This window comes from Rutidosis leptorrhynchoides, chromosome 10 (genome assembly GCF_046630445.1).
Source record: "Rutidosis leptorrhynchoides isolate AG116_Rl617_1_P2 chromosome 10, CSIRO_AGI_Rlap_v1, whole genome shotgun sequence".
NCBI lineage: Eukaryota > Viridiplantae > Streptophyta > Magnoliopsida > Asterales > Asteraceae > Rutidosis > Rutidosis leptorrhynchoides.
This window is the reverse complement of record NC_092342.1, coordinates 300,757,257-300,779,365: the sequence shown is the minus strand read 5'-3', so window position 1 is coordinate 300,779,365 and position 22,109 is coordinate 300,757,257. Positions and strand designations below refer to the sequence as shown.

The window sequence follows — 22,109 nt, the reverse complement described above, 5'->3', positions numbered from 1 at the left end:
ATGCACATAAAGTGAAAGAGACAGAAAGGTTCACGGGCCAAAAATAAAACAGATGAGAAAACAGATAATAGATAGAAATATATACGCGTTTTTATATTCATCTGTTTTTCTTATATCAGTAATATAAAATCAGTAAATAAAAAAAAAATACGGAGCAGATAAATGAAGGAAAGAAACAAAAAAAAGATATACATTGAAAGGGATAGAGATTAAAAATGGATCCTATGTTCTTTATATAACCCATTATATATTTAATTTTATTAATGATAAATAAATACAAATATATTAATAATTAATAATAATAATGATAATAGTAATAGAATTAATAATACTTATAATCAAAAATAATATTGAAATCAATAATAATAATATTAATATTAATGATATTTTAAAAAAAAGATAATTAAATTTTTTTTATCAATGATAATAATAATAATACTAATTATGATAACAATTTTTGTTAGTATTATTAATAATATAACGATTTATATATATATATATCAAATTCCTTATCTATATATTATATTTTAAATGTTAATGTTAAAATTAATATTTATAACGAAAGTAATAATATGACAATTATATTTTCAATTTGTAATTTGATATATTAATAATACATCTAATTATGCAATATCTAATAATATATGTAATATACACATAAAATTTATATCTCTTGTATATATATATATATATATATATATATATATATATATATATATATATATATATATATATATTCATAAATTTATTTACACGCAGTTGTTCGTGAATTGCCGGGAATGGTCAAAAGGGTAACTAGTTATCCGGATAGATTTCAAACTTTCTAGACTCAATATAACAGATTTTGCTTATCGTGTCGGAACCATATAGAGATTAGAGTTTAAATTTGGTCGGAAATTTCCGGGTCGTTACAGTACCCACCTGTTAAAGAAATTTCGTCCCCGAAATTTGGTAGAGGTTGTCTTAGATAACAATGAGAATGTTTTCATGACGAATATGAGGTAATAATAGAGTTTTATCATTATTCGATAAAACGTTTCGATCATGTGATATGCACGAGTGAAGCTATCACAAAAGAATGAAATGAGTGGATATTGATTTGTTTTAACCGATGATGTGATTAGAATTGATTTCCGGAATTTAAGGGATTTAAAGAAAATCTTATGTAATAAGATTTGGTTCTTCGACGATTTAGGAAACAGGATCTCCTTTGATTTAATGCGGCAAATTAGTTTTGATTTCTCTGTCGGATATATAACTATAAATCTTCCCCATTCGTTTTCCTTATTTTTCACAACTCACATCTTTTATTCTTTCTCCTTAATTTCTACTTCAAAACCTTTGTTAATATGCTTCATCCAATTCTGATTCTTGATATACTCTTAATTTTCACATCTGTCGTTCTTCTTTTTCATCTACCACCAGAAGAATCTATTTACTTCTACTATACTCTTGTGTTTATAGTGTTTCTAATTCTCCCGTGTCTCTATATTGCTATCTGCATTGTTATACACGGTTTGTAAATTCTGGGTGGTTGTTGGGTTTTATATCTTCCCGTTCTCGAGTTAAGCGAGCAATGATCCGAAATTCGTAGGTATAAACATAGCTAATGCTCTTAGAAAGAAATGGTAATGGCACGATTTTGATTTGTCCAATTACCAGAATATCCTGGAAAAGATCAAACTATTAAGACGATATGTTCCTAATACGTTTGGGGATTAGATAGAATGTAAGAGCCGTGTAACATGGCACATGATGATGGTACTGTGATTCATCACATTCCATTAGGATCTTAACATGACTTACTGTAATATAATGAAGTTGATCAAGTTTCATTATATTATACTAATTCATGCATCAGTTCCTAACACTACTTCAAAACATTCATATTTTAAATTCGAAGGTTTCATAATTTAGAAACTAACACAGTTTCTTTTATGATGTGATACAGATAGCGCGAGAAGGTAGATGATTTCCGATAAGAATAGTTATAAAAATATCTTCAGAAACATTGAGGATATTTATAATGAAAGATATGATAATATCTTGGAACTTCTAATGCCGAAGGATGATGATGAAGAATAGTGTCAGCAAAGGTTTTAGAGTAAGGAGTAGGGTATGTACTAAGGATTTCAGCAGGCACTGAATCTTTTAAATTCTTTGAATTCAAACTTATTCTTTGTGATTTGTCCACGGCTTACTTCATAGTTTCGCATAATCCGCTTTTTGATACTAAATTTGCTATTGAGTGTTTCCAATACTCCGTTCTTTATCATCAACTTTTGGCTATTAAGACCATCTACAACATGCTGCTTCGTCAGCATTCTCAAAGTTAATAGATCTGGGTCATCGGTTATCAAACTGAGGTGGTTTCAGGAGAATTGTGTTTTTAGATGGTTAAACGCTGATGATGGAATATAAAAGATTCTCCGGTAACGACAGCGAAAGAATAACGTGTATATATATCGAAACTAACCTTTCTAAGAAGTTGAGGTTAACTTGCTGGAGCTGTGACAAAATTGGCTAATTTGAAAAGGGATTGCAAAGTTATTTTGGGTAATAATAATACTAAAGAAATTAACACTGCTGCTTGTTAAATGTTGACTCAGTCTCCGAGAGTCTTACAGGAGCATAAATCTTTTCTTCCGTAGATGAAACGCGGTTGGTTCATCCTCTCGATTGAGGGGTTTTCAAGAATCATGAAAGATTTGAACACGCATTGTAATTGTCGAGATACAAATGAGGTTTAAGATGTAATCAAGTGGCAAGCTTGAAGAATTATTTAGTTTCATATGTTATAATCAATATTTTAATTTAATTCATTTTAATTGTCCAAAGTTAGCAGTCCAATAGTCCGATGGTTCAATGATTCATATATAATTTAATATATAATATTCGAATTAAATAATACGTATCGTGACCCGTGTACCGGTCTCGGTGTCGATCACAACTCAAAGTATATATATATTTTGGAATCAACTCCGACCCTGTATAGCCAACTCCCACCTTCACATATAGAGTGTCTACGGTTGTTCCGAAATATATATATAGATGGGTCGATATGATAAGTCGAAAGCTTGCATACGTGTCCCGTTATTTAAAGTGCGTAAAAGTAAATAACAGAAATTAAATGACGATAAATAAAATTGCGAGAATGTAAATTGCGATAAATTAAATGTTAATCAGTTAGCTGGGAACAGTTAGCCGAAACAGTTAGCGTGAAATCCTATCACAATTCCAATTAATTAATTCGTTTGTTTCTAACACTTTTTATTTTTGTCCAATGTTTTCTTCGTTATGCCACTTGTTGAATTCTGATAGGTCAAAATCCAAATATGAAATTTGAATAGAAATGGTTATTCTGTGGTGAACGGATACGTATATCGGTAGTTGTAAGTAGGATAGTAAATGATCGTTGAATCAGATTCGAAGAATGTACAGTGTAACTTATTAATGTGAATTCTAAATATTCCTCGGGTACTACCCACCCGTTAAAATATTTTCATCATTAACAGTTTGTACAAAAGAATTTTTAATTACAATCTTTATGAAAATATACTTGCATATATATTTTCATCGGATGTAATCATAGATTTAATGAGTCAACAAGATATTATACTCATTTGATTTATCGTTAATGCTAGATTACATAATTTCTAAAACTTTAGAATTTACATAATCATTATATCGAACGAAGATAAATGAAGTAGAACGATATGTAAGGCGAAGATAATCGATGTAGAATGATATATAGAACGAAGATCATACTCGAAGTACAGATGGTGATATTGAGGCATGTGAGGTTGATATCCGAGGTACAGTTTGTGATGTTGAGAGTTACGGCGCGGTTATGGTTTAGGGATGATAAGGGTACTGTCGACGTCGATAATGGTGGTACTGTTTATGCTGCTGGTGCTACTGCTGGTGTTCGTAATCTTCGCACCAGGTTCTCCAAAGTCGTCACACGAGCGCGTAGTTCGTTAACTTCTTCTAGTACTACGGGATGATTGACGGTTGAAGCGAGCGAATGAATAAGATTCAAAATATGGGATAGTATGTAATCGTGATGAGATACTCGGAAAAAGGGGAGAGAAAATGGTTTCTCAAACAGGTTTGCCGGTAAGCGTTTCAGGTTGAAAAGGACAATTTGGTGGATGGAAAAGGTTTTCGATGTGAAATGATTTTTCGGATGTCGGATGATATTCTAGCTATATAGAATACCTATGTATAATACCAAAGACTTCGTAGACTACAGAGGAATTTACGGCATATGTCAGGCAAGTCTACAGATACGCTAGGATATGAATTTTGTCTATACACTTATCGATGCACTAAATGCAGTAAGACGTGCCTAGACTTATGAATAATAACAGGCAATTCTCTAAGGATGATAAGCAGATGATTTCCGACAAGATATGATAAGCAACCCTTTTAACATGCAAACATGGTCAAAGTCCAGACTCACTAATGTATCCTAACAACTACCAGTCAGACACACTAATGCAAGGCCTGGTTCACTAAGACCAACGCTCTGATACCAACTTTAACGACCGGTCCTATTCCTCTCGGACGGAGTCATCAACAGTTGGTCCCATTGCGATGATCGACTCCAAGTACTGTCCTTAAAATGAGCAAATGCACAGCGGAAGACTTAATTCGTACCTGAGAATAACATGCTTTAAAAAGTCAACATAAAGTTGGTGAGATATATAGGTTTGATGCTAGCAGCGTTATAACAATGGACCACAAGATTTCATATATAAAAATAATACACTCGCAAGTGTATGAAAAGCATTCCAAGCAGTGGGCACCCGGTAACTAGCCTTAACAAGAGTGTGTACCCCTGAGTTATAATAATATGTGCACCGAATCAAGTGCGTTCCGTTAACCTCGAAGTACTAAACACCCGTTCTTCTAGTTTAGTAGTGACTAGAACAACATCTGGGTGGGGGTGTAAAACCCGATAGATCTATCTTTAGGATTCGCGCCTACCAGTTCATAAACCAATAGTTAAAGTTACCAAGCTAGGGGATTTTTGATTCAAACCCATGTAGAATGTAATTTTAGTCACTTGTGTCCATAACGTAAATCATTTATAAAAAATAGCGCATGTATTCTCAGCCCAAAAATATTTAAAGTTAAAAAGGGACTATATACTCACCATACTGTATTTTGTAGTAAAAATACATATAACACCATTGGTAAATTATAACGTTGGCCTTCGATTCACGAACCTATATCATTTATATGTTTATTAATAAATGCAATGGAATCACATGCATTCATTTATTAATATATATATTACTTATATATATTTAATTTATAGTTATATATAATCTATACTAAATTCTATTTAAAGTGTACACTTATATTATATATTTGATTATATGTTATATATAGTTATTTGTTAAAATGGTAGTTTGAAAACAGGAAATTTTCTAATAATAATAATAACTTTATTATTAATGTTAATGATAATACTAATAATAAAATGATAATAATAATACTTTAAGGATAATAATAATAATAAATTATTTTATTTTTAGAATGAATACCATAATATTGATATTAATACTTAATAATAATAATAAATCATATTTATGCTAATTATGATAATAAGGATAATAATAATACTTTTATGATAATAATATTTATAATACTAATAATAACAATAATAATTATATTAATAACAATTATAACCATAAAAATTGGTAATGATACTAATAATAATAATGAAAATTGGAGCTACCTTCAAGAGAAAAAATCGGCTAAAAAGATAAACTGCCTCTTCAGAGGCTCGAACCCTCAACCTTTCCTAAGCCCGTCAACACTCATAACCAACCCGCTGTCCAAGTCTTTCTGATTTATACCCCGTAATTTATATATTTAACATATGTTTAATTGTTTCCTAAGTCTTCTTCTACAACTCAATCGGTCAGAGACCACCACCAATCTATCAACAAAGTAATTATTTAGTTTTAGGATCCACTCACGAAATATATTCAATTGATTCTGAGTTCTTGAGCGAATTGAAAGAAAAAAAAAATTTAAAACAGACAGATGTAGTACAGCGACTGCCCGTCATCATTTTTTAAAAAAAAATTTGCCTTTATGATTTTAAGGAAGTTTTAGATCATTCTTTTAAAATGAACTATGTTTTAATTCGTATATAGAAACTTTTTGAATTCTTAAATTCAACAAAAACATTAAAACAAATTCGAATTTTGGGGATGAACACATATCTTTGATTTTTTTAGAAAATACCTTTGATTCTCAAATTCGTGATAAATATTAGGAATTAGAAGTTGAAAATTTGAAGATAGGTTGTTTAGATAGATCCTAACAACTCTGCTTTTATAATTTTTGGATATTGATTCAAATCCTTGGGTTCGTGATTTATAAAATAGGAACAGAGGTTTCGCTGGAAAACAAGGAAAATAAGGCATCTGTTTTCGGTTTAATTCACAAATAATTGAGGATGCAATTTAATATCTGCTAATTAATCTCCAATCATTTCTACAACAGAGAAATTGATTATATACATGAGGTGTAAATCGACACTTGATCACAAGTAAACAGATGCACATAAAGTGAAAGAGACAGAAAGGTTCACGGGCCAAAAATAAAACAGATGAGAAAACAGATAATAGATAGAAATATATACGCGTTTTTATATTCATCTGTTTTTCTTATATCAGTAATATAAAATCAGTAAATAAAAAAAAAATACGGAGCAGATAAATGAAGGAAAGAAACAAAAAAAAGATATACATTGAAAGGGATAGAGATTAAAAACGGATCCTATGTTCTTTATATAACCCATTATATATTTAATTTTATTAATGATAAATAAATACAAATATATTAATAATTAATAATAATAATGATAATAGTAATAGAATTAATAATACTTATAATCAAAAATAATATTGAAATCAATAATAATAATATTAATATTAATGATATTTTAAAAAAAAGATAATTAAATTTTTTTTATCAATGATAATAATAATAATACTAATTATGATAACAATTTTTGTTAGTATTATTAATAATATAACGATTTATATATATATATCAAATTCCTTATCTATATATTATATTTTAAATGTTAATGTTAAAATTAATATTTATAACGAAAGTAATAATATGACAATTATATTTTCAATTTGTAATTTGATATATTAATAATACATCTAATTATGCAATATCTAATAATATATGTAATATACACATAAAATTTATATCTCTTGTATATATATATATATATATATATATATATTCATAAATTTATTTACACGCAGTTGTTCGTGAATTGCCGGGAATGGTCAAAAGGGTAACTAGTTATCCGGATAGATTTCAAACTTTCTAGACTCAATATAACAGATTTTGCTTATCGTGTCGGAACCATATAGAGATTAGAGTTTAAATTTGGTCGGAAATTTCCGGGTCGTTACAGAATCCTTGCATCTTCCCCTTCAATTTCATACCAATTTCATCTCTTTTGGGTAAGTTTCTAAAAACTCTAAATTCAATGTTCTTGATGTTTTTGACTTATAACAGTGTTAGTTAGTGTCTATAGCTCGAGTCTAACATGAATATATGATTTGTATGCTCGATCTTGTAGTTTTGGTGTAACTAGCTTGAACTTCAAAAGTGACATATTTGATCTTGAGATTTGGGTGTTTAAATATTGTTAGATGTTAAAAGTTCATGTATTAAATGTGTTACTAGCATCACTAGCTTCATTTTGATGTGTAGGTTGACTAAGAAAACTTCACTAACATGATTATTGATTTTGTGATTTTGGTTAGGGTTTGATAGACTTAAATATGAACTTTTGATGTATTTAATGCTATGAAATGTTATTGGTAAGTGTTTAGTTGCAATGTATATTTAAATACCTTCGAAACGGCATATCATACATGTAAATTGGTTGCCCGAATCATGAAACGCATTTAATGAACTTGGAGTAATTATGTTGAGCATAAATGTTGGACTTTGGTGTAATAAATGTTGGATTTAGTTGATGATATATGTTTAGTTGTTTTCCTCGTCAAAATACCTTTTCAACGACATAAGATACATGTTTTGTTTATTTCCGGATCATAAATTGTGATTGTTTGAAGTTTGGTTCGTGCACTTGTGAAATTTCAGCAAAACAGAAATCTGTACATTTTTGGACGCCGCCCCAGTCCTTGGACGCCGTCCAGTCCTTCACTGCTGGACGCCGTCTAGCCTCTTTGGACGGCGTCCAAATGAACTACAGATTTCTGCCCAACTTGGTCATTTACCATTTAATTCTAACTATGCTATGCACCTCCGATTAACATGTAACTTGTTTTTAAATGCTTATATATGATTATAAAACTCAGAAAAATTGTCCGAGACACGACCCGAACGTGGTGACTTTTTCGTTGACTTTAACTTGACCAAAGTTGACTTTTATTTAAACTTAACCGAATACTTATGTAATCATTCTAACATGCTTTTATACTTGTATCTTGCATGAAACTTGACAATTTGACTCACATGCTATATTAATCGAGTCGTAACGAGCCATAGGACTAATTGAACAACTTTGACCGAACGTGTTTACCGATATTGATACAACCTATTTGTTTAGGTCGAGACTAGCATTCGTTCTTGCACACGTTTACTTGTGAAGTACATTTATATCCGTGCACTCAAGGTGAGATCATAGTCCCACTTTTACTCTTTTATACTTATACTTGGGATGTGAAAATATAAACGTTTCGTTTTACAAAGTGAACACAAGTAAAAAAAAAACATTCTACGTATGAGTTAGAACAAAAGTCCTCAAGTCCAATTATTATTAGTTACACTTGTAGGGTGTAAGCGAGAACTTATGTTGTGTGGCCATACGGGTTTGACGAACCCTCATTCGGATGAATGAAACATATTTTCGAGATATAGTATAGGTTCTAACACTATGATGCAGAGGTACTATTCAGTTAAGCCTTGGTAATTGGGTGCTCGTGATACAAACAAAAACTTTTGGAATGTAAAAGATTTGGATAATCACTTTATACTAAATCTTGTGGTTCAATACAATATACTTATTAAACCTATGATTTCACCAACGTTTTCATTGACAAATTTTCTATGTTTTTCTCAGGTCCTTGAATGCTAAGTAATACATGCTTTCGCACTCTATTTTGATACTTGCTTGGATATCGAGTATACATGCATACATGAAGCGTCTTTTGACTTTACTTTAAATTGTGTCGCATAGATTTCATTTGTACTTAAAACGTTGTAATATGTTTAGTCATTGAACTACTTTATAAACTTTGAAACATCTTTACATTTGAAATGAATGCGACATATTTTGGTCAAACATTGTTTTAAAGACTTATGACCACGTAACGGGACCTAAGTAGACGGCGCCGTCAATGACGATTTTGTCGGGTCGCTACAATCCACATGTTTGATCTACCGGCGGGTTTATTCTTTGTTGAAAAGTTGAATCGGGTAAATGATATTGTGTACGGGTGGATCGCTTGGGCGATGGGGTTAATTGGGTCGGGTCGGATTCAAACGACCCGTTATCTCCAAAACTAAGGAGGTATGTGCCATAACCAAAGAGAGGTTCTTGTTTTTCCCAAACTAGTAACAAAAGGATCGAATTATAGCTCAGTGGTATTTTTTGGTGTCGAAAGACTTCACTTGCTCGAAGGTTATCGGGAGAAGTACGGCGTGATTCGGGTGCAAATCCGGCGGTATCAAAAGGAGGTATAATTAGCTGGTCAAAGTTGTTATTGTGGGATGATGATGAAGTTGATGATGTTAGGTTAAGATGGATGCTGTTTAACGTCTCTTCGAGTGGGAGATTGTTGGAGTGCGAAGTAAGTTAAACAAGGATTCTAAAAAGAAGAATTTGGTTTGCTAGACAAGGCGCGCCGCGGCCTCTCCTAGGCGCGACGCGGCCTAGAGTGTGAACAGGGGTCGAGCTGAAGAAAACTTCTGTTTCAGATTTTGCCTTGGTGGTGCGGCGCGGCCCTCTATGGGCGCGGCGCGGCTATGCATGACGGGCAAGTTTCCAAAAACGTGTTTTCTTGTTCCCAAAGCTATTTCCTTGTTGAGTTTTGCCTATTTAAGTATCTTATTGTAACTCGTACATGTATCCACGAAATTTATCAATAAAAGAACTCTCTTTGGTGGCCGAGAATTAAAGTAATCATTCGTGATTACATATAACCTCGTTAAATTCTATTGTCTTTATCGTTTTTGCTAGTTTCTTCATAAACATCAATTATTTTCGTTTATTGTAAGTGGGTTTGATAACCTAGGGTTATCTAGTCTTTTTAGGGAGCACGTGCTTTATTCCTAACAAACATGATAGGTCATGTTATGGTTTTTGTGAAGAAAATTGTAACGCATAATTATTTTAAACTTATATTTCATTATTCTCACAAAAACTATGATATGACCTATAATTGTGATCGATCCTATATCAAGTTATTACTTAATTAAGGATCGAGTGCAATAATAAGATGAAGGATGGGATGTTTGATGATTATTTTGGGCCCCAATGATCGTCTTTCACTTTAGCAATCAATTGATCAACCACCCCGACCCGATCTTGATTTTCAATTAGCATGATTCACCTTAGCGCGGTGTAAAAATCCCTTGGGCAAGATCACAAGTGGAAATCACAAAGGCTTGGGCAAATGACAGAGAATCAACAACCTCTAAATGAGAGGTCATGCTCTCTATTTATAGTATTCTAAACACTCGCGGTCTGCGGATTGCTTAACTATCCGCGGAAATTTAGCGAAATGACCCGCAGTCTTTTATAAGCGCGGAAACATAACTGCTTTACTTATTTTCAGAGAATATTCCATAACTTTGGATTATAGTTCACGCAATTCTGCTTTTAGCCTTTAGCAAATAAAATATACATATACAATGCTATGTATATGATCAAGTCCCCCCAGTTTATTATGATACATCTCGCATAGCAGATGTATCAAGATAAACTCTAAAAAATTCTCAGTTGTCATAACCATTACTCGCATTGAGACATTTTCGCTCTACCTTTGTTACCGTTACAGCAAACTAAGTTACCGTTGTTATTCATTATCTAAAATGTTACCGTTTGAATTATCTCAACGGACAAACAACACAACCAAGTACTACATTTGCATCCCCTATATACTGTGGATCAAAATAATAAATTTCCCACTTCCTTATTCTGAATTACTTCGCAAATAATCAAATTCTTGATTAGCCTTTACAACTTTCATATTTATTCATAACTTTACCTTCATTCCAAAGATGAAAATCGATGAGGTTGATAGCAAGGTTAACCCAAAAACCTTGATCACCAAACTATTAACAAGCCCGGAAGCTAAATCGGCATCATCGAAAGAGAAGCAATCCATTCCCATTGTCGACTTAACCTCCAAATCTCCTTATTCAAAGCCAAGCTCCACCAAACAACCATTACAGACGCTGCCACAATCACAAAGTAAAAAGCTCAAACAACAAGACGCCGCTCTTTTCGATAATCCAATTATGCCGGATTACGAAGGGAACCAGCAAACTGGCACATTGCGATTATTATTTCATATGAATAACATGCAATATTCATTTATTTCGCTAGCTAACCAATTGCTTTATCTTGCAAGCGATTCCACTGGTGATCCCATTTTTGCGAGCCCAAACACTCTTGATCAGATCACAGAGTTGTTTCGCACTTCACCCAACTCTTACGGGGTGCGAATTGATGGTTTATCAGGATACACTTATGCTTCAGCTGCTGCTGCTCTGGATCAGTGCCAACAGATGAAGTTAGCAATCTCCAGCGAGCTTCGCCGTGAGTTCTCTAAGCTCTCTGCGGTGGATGCGCATAACAGTTTTGTTCAAAATTTCTACATGTGCTTCAATTCTGCATATGATATGATTTGCCGTCAAGAACAGTTTTTCAACATTCTTGAGGCTGAAAAAACAAAATATCACACCGAGAAGGCCAAAGCTGCGGACAACGAGAAACGCTGTGTTGACCTCTCCTACGAACTCACCGCAGTAAAAACCACCGTTGATGACTTGAAACAACAGGTTTCTACTGCGACTGAGAAAGAAAACAATTTACAAGCCACTATTAAATCGCTGTCAGAGGATGTGGTGAAGCTTACAGCAGAGCGAGACAGCGCTCTAGCTTCTAAAGCTTCTGCGGAGCTTGAGTTCACCAAGCTTCGCCAACATCTTCCCGAATTGGCTAGGAAAATTCTCAATTCCAAGCCTGTTTCCACGAATTTTTCAACATTCGCTGCCGCATTAAAACTACGCGAGAGGGTAGAGTTTATGGACGAGATTGCCATCAACTGCCCACTGCCAGATCCACTACCATCTGCCATTGTTGATCGCCTTTGCTCCTTAGAAGAGGCAAAATCAGCATACGCAGTTGCTCAGCAGGGCATAGCCGAAATTCCCTTCCCTAAGATAACTGCAATAAGCGAGCGAGAGAATATCACAGCAGATGACATCATCAAGCTTGACTTAACCAAGGAGTAGAAGCTCGCTTTGTATAACAGCACGCAGCTGCCTCTGCGTCATTATTAATAAAATTTCGCTTTTTCTTATATTTGCAAGTACTTTTATTTATATAGCGCTTTCATTATCAAATATTCATAACACGGACTTGTCCTTTGTAATTTCCAACTTTTATTATTGTGCACATAATAAATGTGTACTTTTGCGAAACAATCTGTATGCGTATATATTTATACGTTATGAATCTTATAAGTCCGCCGTAACGATCCTTAGGCAATCAATTAGCATTACGAAGCATCTAAGCGTTGGCTAAATCAAACACTTAGGATATAAATTCCTTTCGCAATAATTTCTGCAGCCAAAGTGGGCATTTTCATCACTTTGCTATCTAAACACTGCGAAATATCACAACATTATGAAACAGAGTATAAAACATTTCATAATTATTTACATTTCACAAGTAAATATTTCGCATATTCTTTCTAATGTCAATTCTGAAATTCTTACAAGCGTGATCAAGACTTGTAAAAATTAAAAAATTAGAAGACATAAAAAGAATATCAACTATAAGCCTTGAAACTAATTTCGCACATTACGCATATGCATCTTAGGTTACATATAACTTTGCGCAGAGTTATGCATAATATCGCTTTAGTAAAACAGCATGCCACGCATTAGGTAAAGTTTGCCCATCCACATCCGCGAGCTTATATGAACCTGCTGCATTAATTGCTACAATTTGATAAGGGCCTTCCTAATTAGGTCCCAATTTTCCAAGCATTTCTGCTCTGCTTGCCTCATTATTTCGCAGTACCTATTCGCCTATATCGAAAGACAAAGCTCGTACTCGTTTATTATAATACTTAGCGATCTTCTGTTTATTATTCGCTTCTCTGATAGCAGCCATTAACCTTCGCTCTTCAATGAAAATTAAATTCTCGCCCAATGCATCATCGTTTGCTTCTTCTTCAAAGTTAGCGACTCTATGCGTTGGCACAAGAATTTCAGCGGGTATTACTACCTCAGAGCCATACACCAAACTAAAAGGTGTTTCCCCTGTGCTTTTCTTGAAAGTAGTGCGATGTGCCCACAACACATTGGGTAATTCATCCACCCAACCGATTCGCTTTTCGCATAACCTCCTTTTATGCCATTTACAATATCGTGATTGGTTACTTCGCATAATCCATTAGCCTGTGGATGCGCTACTGATGTAAATTTTTGTATTATATTCAAATCAGTGCACCATGTCTTAAAAGGATCTTTTGCTATTTGTGCACCGTTATCACTAACCAATTTACGCAGAATACCAAATCTGCAAACAATGTATTCCCACAAAAAGTTTCGCACTTGCACACCAGTGATAGTGCGAACCGCCTTAGCTTCCACCCATTTTGTAAAGTATTCAATTGCCACAATTAGAAACTTGACATTGCCAGGTCCCGCAGGAAATGGCCCTACAATGTCAATAGCCCACTTGTGAAATGGTCATGGCGAATTGACAGGAATCATATCATGCCTTGGCATTCGATTTTGCGGAGCATGCCTTTGGCAACTTTTACATCTCTTAACAATTTTCGCAACATCGCGATACAGGGATGGCCAAAAGTAACCCATCCGCATAATTCTCGCAGCAATAGTTTTATAGCCTGAATGCAGTGTACAAGAACCACTATGCACTTCATCAACTATCATTTCTGCCTCAATTGGTCCAACACATCGCATCATTGGACCGCAGTACGATTTGCGATATAAGATATCATTTTGAATGATATACATTAGTGCTCGCTCTCTTACTAGGCGAGATACTTATCACTTGGCAAAACATCACTGCGAATGTATTGCAAAATTGGTTCCATCCAATTTGACCGTTCCTCTTCAACAGACGCAACCATTAAGTCATTACCTATTGATTTGCTTGGCAATTCCTCAACCCAAACTTGTTTTTGAAAGTGTGAAAACGCTAAAGCAACCAATTTACTTAAAGCATCCGCCTTCTTATTTTGACTTCTTGGCACTTGCGCGAGTTCAAAATATTCAAACCGCTCTGCCAAAACTTTCAATAATTGCAAATATTTCTGCATTGAAGAATCATGTGCTTCAAAAGATCCATTAAACTGATTTGCTACTAACTGCGAATCTGTGAATGCCCGTAACTTAGTTATATTCATTCTTCGTGCAATATTTAAACCAGCAAGTATCGCTTCGTACTCCGCTTCATTATTTGTCACATCAAAATTAAAACGATGCTCTTCACCACTTGCGCTTGCCAAAACCAAACCCGCACCTGCGCCCTCTGCACATGAAGCACTATCAGTAAATAAATCCCAAGTTTCGCCCATTACCGGTTTTAACGTTGTTCGCTCATTAATCACCTCCAACCCTACAGACATTTCAGCGAGATAATCCGCCATAACCTGACCCTTTACAGCACTTCGCGGAAGGTAAGATATTTGATAAGCACCCAACTCTACCGCCCACAACGCAAGTCTGTCAGATATCTCTGGTTTTGCTAAGACTTGCTTGATCGGCATATTGGTTAACACATGTACTGGATGCCCCTAAAAATATCTTCTTAGCCTTTGCGATGTAAAAATAAGCGCGTATACAAACTTCTCAATCGGCGCATAGTTTATTTCACTTCCTGTAAGGGCTTTACTGACAAAATACACAGGCTTTTGTATTTTATCCCTTTCCGCGATTAAAACTAAGCCAAAAGCTTCATTTGCCACTGATATATAAAGGTATAGAATTTCACCATCAATTGGCACTATTAATGTAGGCAAAGTTTTCAACAACTTCTTCATTTCTTGAAATGCAGCTTCTGCTTCGCTTGACCAAACAAAACTTTTTTGTTTTAAGCAGCTTTTTAAAGTTTTGAAAAACGACAATTGTCTTTCAGCAGCTTTAGACAAGAAACGCGTTAATGCAGCTAACTTTCCCGTTAAACTTTGCACCTCTTTAACCGTTCTCGGCGCTGTCATATTTTCAACAGCCGCAATCTTTTTTGGATTAGCTTGAATACCTTGTTCTGTAACGAGATATCCCAAAAACTTTCCTTCGGTTTCGCCAAAACTACATTTAAGCGGAGTAAGCTTCTTGTTTATTCTTCGCAATGTGTCGAATGTTTCGCTCATATCTTCTACGATTCGCTCTTGCGTTGCGCTTTTGATCACCAAATCATCAACATAAGCCTCAAGATTACGCCCAATTTATTTTTCGAACGCGGTGTCAATTAAACGTTGATATGTCGCACCCGCGTTGATTAAACCAAAAGGCATCATTATATAGGAAAATATTTAACAACCGTTCCTAATCCATTCGGACAAAGTCCATATCGATTATAAACAATTCATAATAGTTGATTACATCGCGAGGTACTTGACCTCTAAATGATACATTTTACAAACATTGCATTCGTTTTTAAAAGACAAACTTCCATTATATCGAGAGTTGACAGGTATGCATACCATTTCATAATATCCAACTATAAATGACCTAATCCGTCATTTACTTAATAACAATCTTTAATGAACTTCAACGACTCGAATGCAACGTCTTTTGAAATATGTCATGAATGACTCCAAGTAATATCCTTAAAATGAGCTAATGCACAGCAGAAGATTTCTTTCAAACCTGAGAATAAACATGCTTTCAAGTGTCAACCAAAAGGTTGGTGAGTTCATTAGTTTAACATAAATAATCATTTCATAATTTTTAATAGACCACAAGATTTCATATTTCCATTTCTCATAAACATACGTCCCATGCATAGAGACAAAAATATCATTCATATGGATTGAACACCTGGTAACCGACATTCACAATATGCATATAAGAATATCCCCATCATTCCGGGATCCTCCTTCAGGCATGATATAAATTTCGAAGTACTAAAACATCCGGTACTTTGGATGGGGCTTGTTGGGCCCGATAGATCTATCTTTAGAGTTCGCGTCAATTAGGGTGTCTGTTCCCTAATTCTTAGATTACCAGACTTAATAAAAAGGGGCATACTCGATTTCGATCATTCAACCATATAATGTAGTTTCAATTACTTGTGTCTATTTCGTAAAACAGTTATAAAAACAGCGCATGTATTCTCAGTCCCAAAAATATATATTGCAAAAGCATTTAAAAAGAGATTAATGAAACTCACGCATATAAATATTGTAAAACAGTTAATAAAGCATTTGCATGTATTCTCAGCCCAAAAACGTAAAGAGTAAAAGGGAGCAAATGAAACTCACCGTATTGTATTTTGTAGTAAAAATACATATGACATCATTGAACAAGTGTAAGGTTGGCCTTGAATTCACGAACCTAAATTATTTATATTTATTTATGTATTTGTCAATATCTGTCTAATACATTAAGTTAAGTCATAGTGTACCACAATCCTAATGCTCGAGTCTAATATGTAAAGGTCGATAAAATCTAGTTTGATTCAAAATGATTTCCAAATTCAAAAATGATTATTATATAATTTTTAAATATCATCGTTTTATATTTTTAAAATATTTTTAAAAGATTTAATAGAGTAAATAATATAATTCATTTATAAATACCATTTTATATTAAAGTATACTTTTATATATCTTAATTAATAAAATTTATAAAGTGCAATTAATATTATAAAAATATTGTGATAGATTCTATTGAGGTATTTATATAATTTGTATTCCATTTTTATTTGATAAACTAGCATTGATAATAATAATAAGTAACAGTCGTGTTATTTTGTAATAATAATTATTATTATTTTATTAATAAAAATCAATATTTATTTTTACTAAAAAAATGATATGATAAAATGGTAATTAATTATTGTATCTTTAATTTTCACAATACTTTTTAATATTAACATTAAAGTAATAATAATAATAATAATGATAATGATAATGATAATAATAATAATAATAATAATAATAATAATAATAATAATAATAATAATAATAATAATAATAATAATAATAATAATAATAATAATAATAATATTAACAATTAGATAAAAATTAGAACAACGATATTAAGGACGATAATAATAATCATTTTTACGAAATTTCAATTGGCTATAACTTCTAATCCATCAATCGGATCCCTTTGGCATCTAAAGGTAAAGTTATTAATTTTTCACTAGCTTTCCAATGACATGCATATCTTATACCTTAATTCATCCCTAGTATAACAACCTTTAAGATTCAACATAACCTATCTAAGGGCAATATCAAATGTACAAGCATGCATAATCCTATTTTCTCGAGCACTAGTCAGGGATACACTATTAGTATGTAAAAATTAAATTATGAGTGCTTACGTATCAATATTGAGGTTCAAATTTGCAGGAAAGGTACGTAGACGCAACGGAGACGCTAAACACTAGATTGACCTCGCGAGCATAACCCTCAAACATTACCCATAACCTCCTTAGCTATAACCCATAATTTCCTTAGCTCTATCCCGCTCACAAAACATGTTTGAAATAATTTGCTCATGACCTCGTCGTAGTATTTTATGTATAATACTAATACTAATAATACTAGTATTACTAATAATAATAACATTAAGATTAATCTTAATAATAATATTAATAATAATAATATGTTATATATATATACGAGAGAATGAGAGATTGATATAGATGAATCACAGAAAAATGAAACGATCGATTTTTATAGAGGTTGGCACCACCAAACCCCCTCATGCTTCTTACAGCTCATGTTCCACCAAAAAAAAAAAAAAAAAAAAAAAAAAAAATTTGTGCCGACACTTTATGTTACGTAAAACACATATGATACATATAGATTATATATTATTTAATATATATTATATTTAATCTTTAGAATTAATTAAATATTATATTATATTCTCGTTCATGGTAAAAATATAATTTTTACAAAAATGACACGGTCGTAGTTTCACGACTCATGTACCACTTTCGGTTTTTCGGGCGCACTTTCGTACGTTTAAAAAACTAGCCTTTTACGTTACGCGACGTGTACCTTTTACAAAAATTAGACTTTCTTAACAATAATTTTTCTTTATAAAAATATCACTTATAAAATTTAGCGCTGTGGTCATTTACTTATTTAAATCAAAGTCTCGTTGTTTATCAAAATATTTTATTTTAAATTAAACATTTTGAGACATGTACCTTTATTAATAACTAAACTTAAATTAATTAAAAACTAACCCACTCAAAGTGTAACTTAATCTTTTGAGTGTTTTGGTCGTTTCCTTTTATAATCCATAATCTTGTTATTTATCAAAGCCTATTTATTAATATTAGTTTAAAATCAAAACGTTTTATGACTAATTTAAAATATAGATATATATTTAAAATTTATCTAATAACATACTAGTTAACTTTTCAAAACCAATTATGTTTAAAAGTTTGTTTTATAATCGTTTAGAAAAATATTATAACACGTTTTGTTTATTCTTTAAGGCTTTAAATAGATCCAATTTCTTTATATACTAACATTTTTAAATATCAACCGCATCACTAAGAGAGTGTTACTATCGTGTGCTTAATGAATCTAGAAAACATATATTCTAAATACAAGTCGCAGGTTTTCTATATATATGACTAATAATCGAAATACCAACTTACGTTATTTAAATAAATATATTTTAAATAACCAGTTCTATTATATCGGAAAACGTTTTCACATGTTTGAAAATAGATCAATCAATGCATTATGAAATTCAATTCTCCACTAACTTTTGACTAACTCTCGATAAGTGACACTTTGTTCTTATTTGAAGATCACTTCACCATTATTTCCGAATACCGTTAAAAAGTAAGGGTTTCCTAATTCAAATTGGACCTCATAACAGAGACACGTAATCATAATTCAATGTATCTGATAATTCAATCATTTGGTATCATCTTTTTAATCTCGTCGATAAACTTACATCGAACAAATACGTTCATGTAAAGTATTATTCATTCAATACCTTGATAGCATTTCCAAGTTCATAAAATAGATCTCATAGCTTATATTCATATCAAATAATCCGTTCAATGTTTTATTAATATCTCACAATTTAAAAAAAAAAACATACATATGTATATGTATATATATTTGTTTTCACATAATTGTTCGTGAATCGATAGGCATGGTCAAAAGGTATTTGATTACATGAATGTAGTTTCAAAATTTTCGAGACTCAATATTACAGATTTTGCTTACCGTGTTGGATACATATAAAGATTAAAGTTTAAATTTGGTTGGAAATTTCCGGGTCATCACAGTACCTACCCGTTAAAAGAAATTTCGTCCCGAAATTTGATAGAGGTCGTCATGGCTAACAGTAAGAATGTTATTATGACGAATGTAAACGGATACATAGAGTTTTATCATCATTGGGTAATATAGGTAACCCAATTTGATTATTCGAAGAGTATAAGTGAAGCTATCGCAAAAGAGTGAAAATGAATAAATACAGGTTTGACTTAACCGGCGGCGTATTCAAGATTGATTTCCGGAATTTAAGGAATTTAGAAGAAATATTCATAATAAGATTTGATTCTTCGATAATTAAGGAGATTCAGATCTTCTTTGCTCAAACGCGCAAATCTGCTTCGATTGCTCTGTCGGATATTTTTCCTATAAATCTGCCTTCTCCATTTTCTTAAGACTCACACCTTCTATTCTTTCTTCCTCAATTCATACATTAAAGTGTTTGTTAATATGCTTCATCCCATCCTAATCCTTGATATCCTCTTAACTTTTATATCTGTCATTCTTCTTTTTAACCTGCCACCGGAAGAATCTATTTACTTCTACTATACCCTAGGGTTTATAGTGTTTCTAGTTCTTCCGTGTCTTTATGTTGCTATTTGCATTGACATCTACGGTTTATAATTTACGGGTGGTTGTTGGGTTTTATATCATCCCTTATACCTCGATGTCCTTGTATCTGTGTTCCGTAATCATTGTCATCCACAGTTAATGTTCTCTCCCATTTGCTGCGTTTTATACCCCAATTTCTATTTCGGAGTTTTGTCCTTTCGTTTCTTCTTCTTGTGATTAATTAGCTCTTGTAATGGTCCAGAATTCGTAGGTATGGATTCCAGAATGAACATAGTAATTGTTCTAAGATGGAAATTGAAAGGGTACTATCTTGATTTGTCAAATTACCAGAATACCCTGAAAAAGACCGAATCATCAAGAAATATTTTCTTAATATGTTTAGAGATTAGATAGAATGTCAGAGTCGTGTAAATGACACATGATAACGGTATATTCTGTGAATCATCACGTTCCATTAGAAACTCAACATGAATTACTGCAATATAATGACGTTGATCAAGTGTCATTATATTATACTAACCCATGCATCAGTTCCCAACACTACTTCAAAAACATTCATATTTGAATTTTTCAGAATTTAGAAACTAACACAGTTTCTTTTATGTTGCAGATACTACGGAGAGATAAATGATCTCAGATAAGAATAGTTGCGAAAATATCTCCAGAGATATGGAGAATATGTATAATGGAAGATACGAAGATATCTTATAATATTTAAGATATGATGATGATGAAGAATATCTGTCTGTGAAGGTTTAGAATAAGGAGTAACGTGTTTGCTAACGATTTCAGCAGACACTGAATCATTTGGATCATTTGAAGACATGTTCAGTCCTTGTGATTTATCCATAGCCTCTTTCATACTTTGCTCAATCCGTTTTCCAGTTCCAAATCTTCTCTTTTTCTGAGCTTTACCAACTCACTATCTTCTATCATCAAACTTTTGGCCGGTTAGACCATATACCATTTTTATGTTTCTTCTGCATTTAATGCTATAATATCTGAATCACTGGTTATCAATCCGAGGTGGGTTCAAAAAAATCGTGTTTTAGATGATTAAACGCTGGTGGTAATATGGTGGAATATTAAAAGTTTCCTAGTAACAATGGCGAGCGGGCAACGTATCTATCGAGGTTATAATAAGACTAGTCTGGCTGAACAGTCGAAGTTGACTTGCTGGAGCTGTGACAAAATTGGCTACTTTGAAAAGGAATCGAAATGTTATTTTTGCTAATAAATGATAAAGAATTCGATGTGGGTACATGTTATATTATGTCTTGGGTTCCGAGAGTTTTTCAAATACAAAACTTCGGGTAACGTGTGGTTGGATCATCATCTCAATTGTTTATTATTTGAAGTGTCTTTCGAAATTTCGAAAATTTTTAAATGCAGATTGTCATAGTCAATATCCAATTGATGAAATCGTCCTGAATCCCGAATGATTTTCATATTCAACTGAGTGTTACGATTAAAAGTGATGTTCTATCACAGTTTTGAAGTCAAAGTATAGCTTTGAAAAATGTACGGATCTAAGAGTGATGATTTCGGTTGTATCTCGAGTTGAAATTCCCAGAATCAGAATATGTAATTAGATTCGAGTGAGTATGGTTGTTTTGATTTCTATAGAAGAATGTATATTGGTATAGCTGATGATTGTTGAATCAGAATTGAAGAATGTAACATATTAATTGTGATTTTATATATCTCTCGGGTATTACCTACCCGTTAAAAAAAAATTTCACAAATAATATTTTGAACAAGAATCCTCAT

At 32.6% G+C, this 22,109-nt stretch overlaps 1 protein-coding gene across 1 annotated transcript; it reads right to left on the bottom strand.

Moving 5' to 3' along the window:
• Positions 1 to 14,315: 14,315 nt before the first annotated feature.
• On the bottom strand, positions 14,316 to 15,053 carry LOC139871192 (uncharacterized). Its single transcript, XM_071858928.1, has one exon. It carries the CDS (start codon positions 15,051 to 15,053, stop codon positions 14,316 to 14,318), a length of 738 nt encoding a protein of 245 aa, XP_071715029.1.
• Positions 15,054 to 22,109: the final 7,056 nt, after the last annotated feature.

Excerpts from the sequence above, each read along its gene's own strand:
- LOC139871192 (XM_071858928.1), bottom strand. The coding sequence starts at position 15,053 with ATGCCGATCAAGCAAGTCTTAGCAAAACCAGAGATATCTGACAGACTT.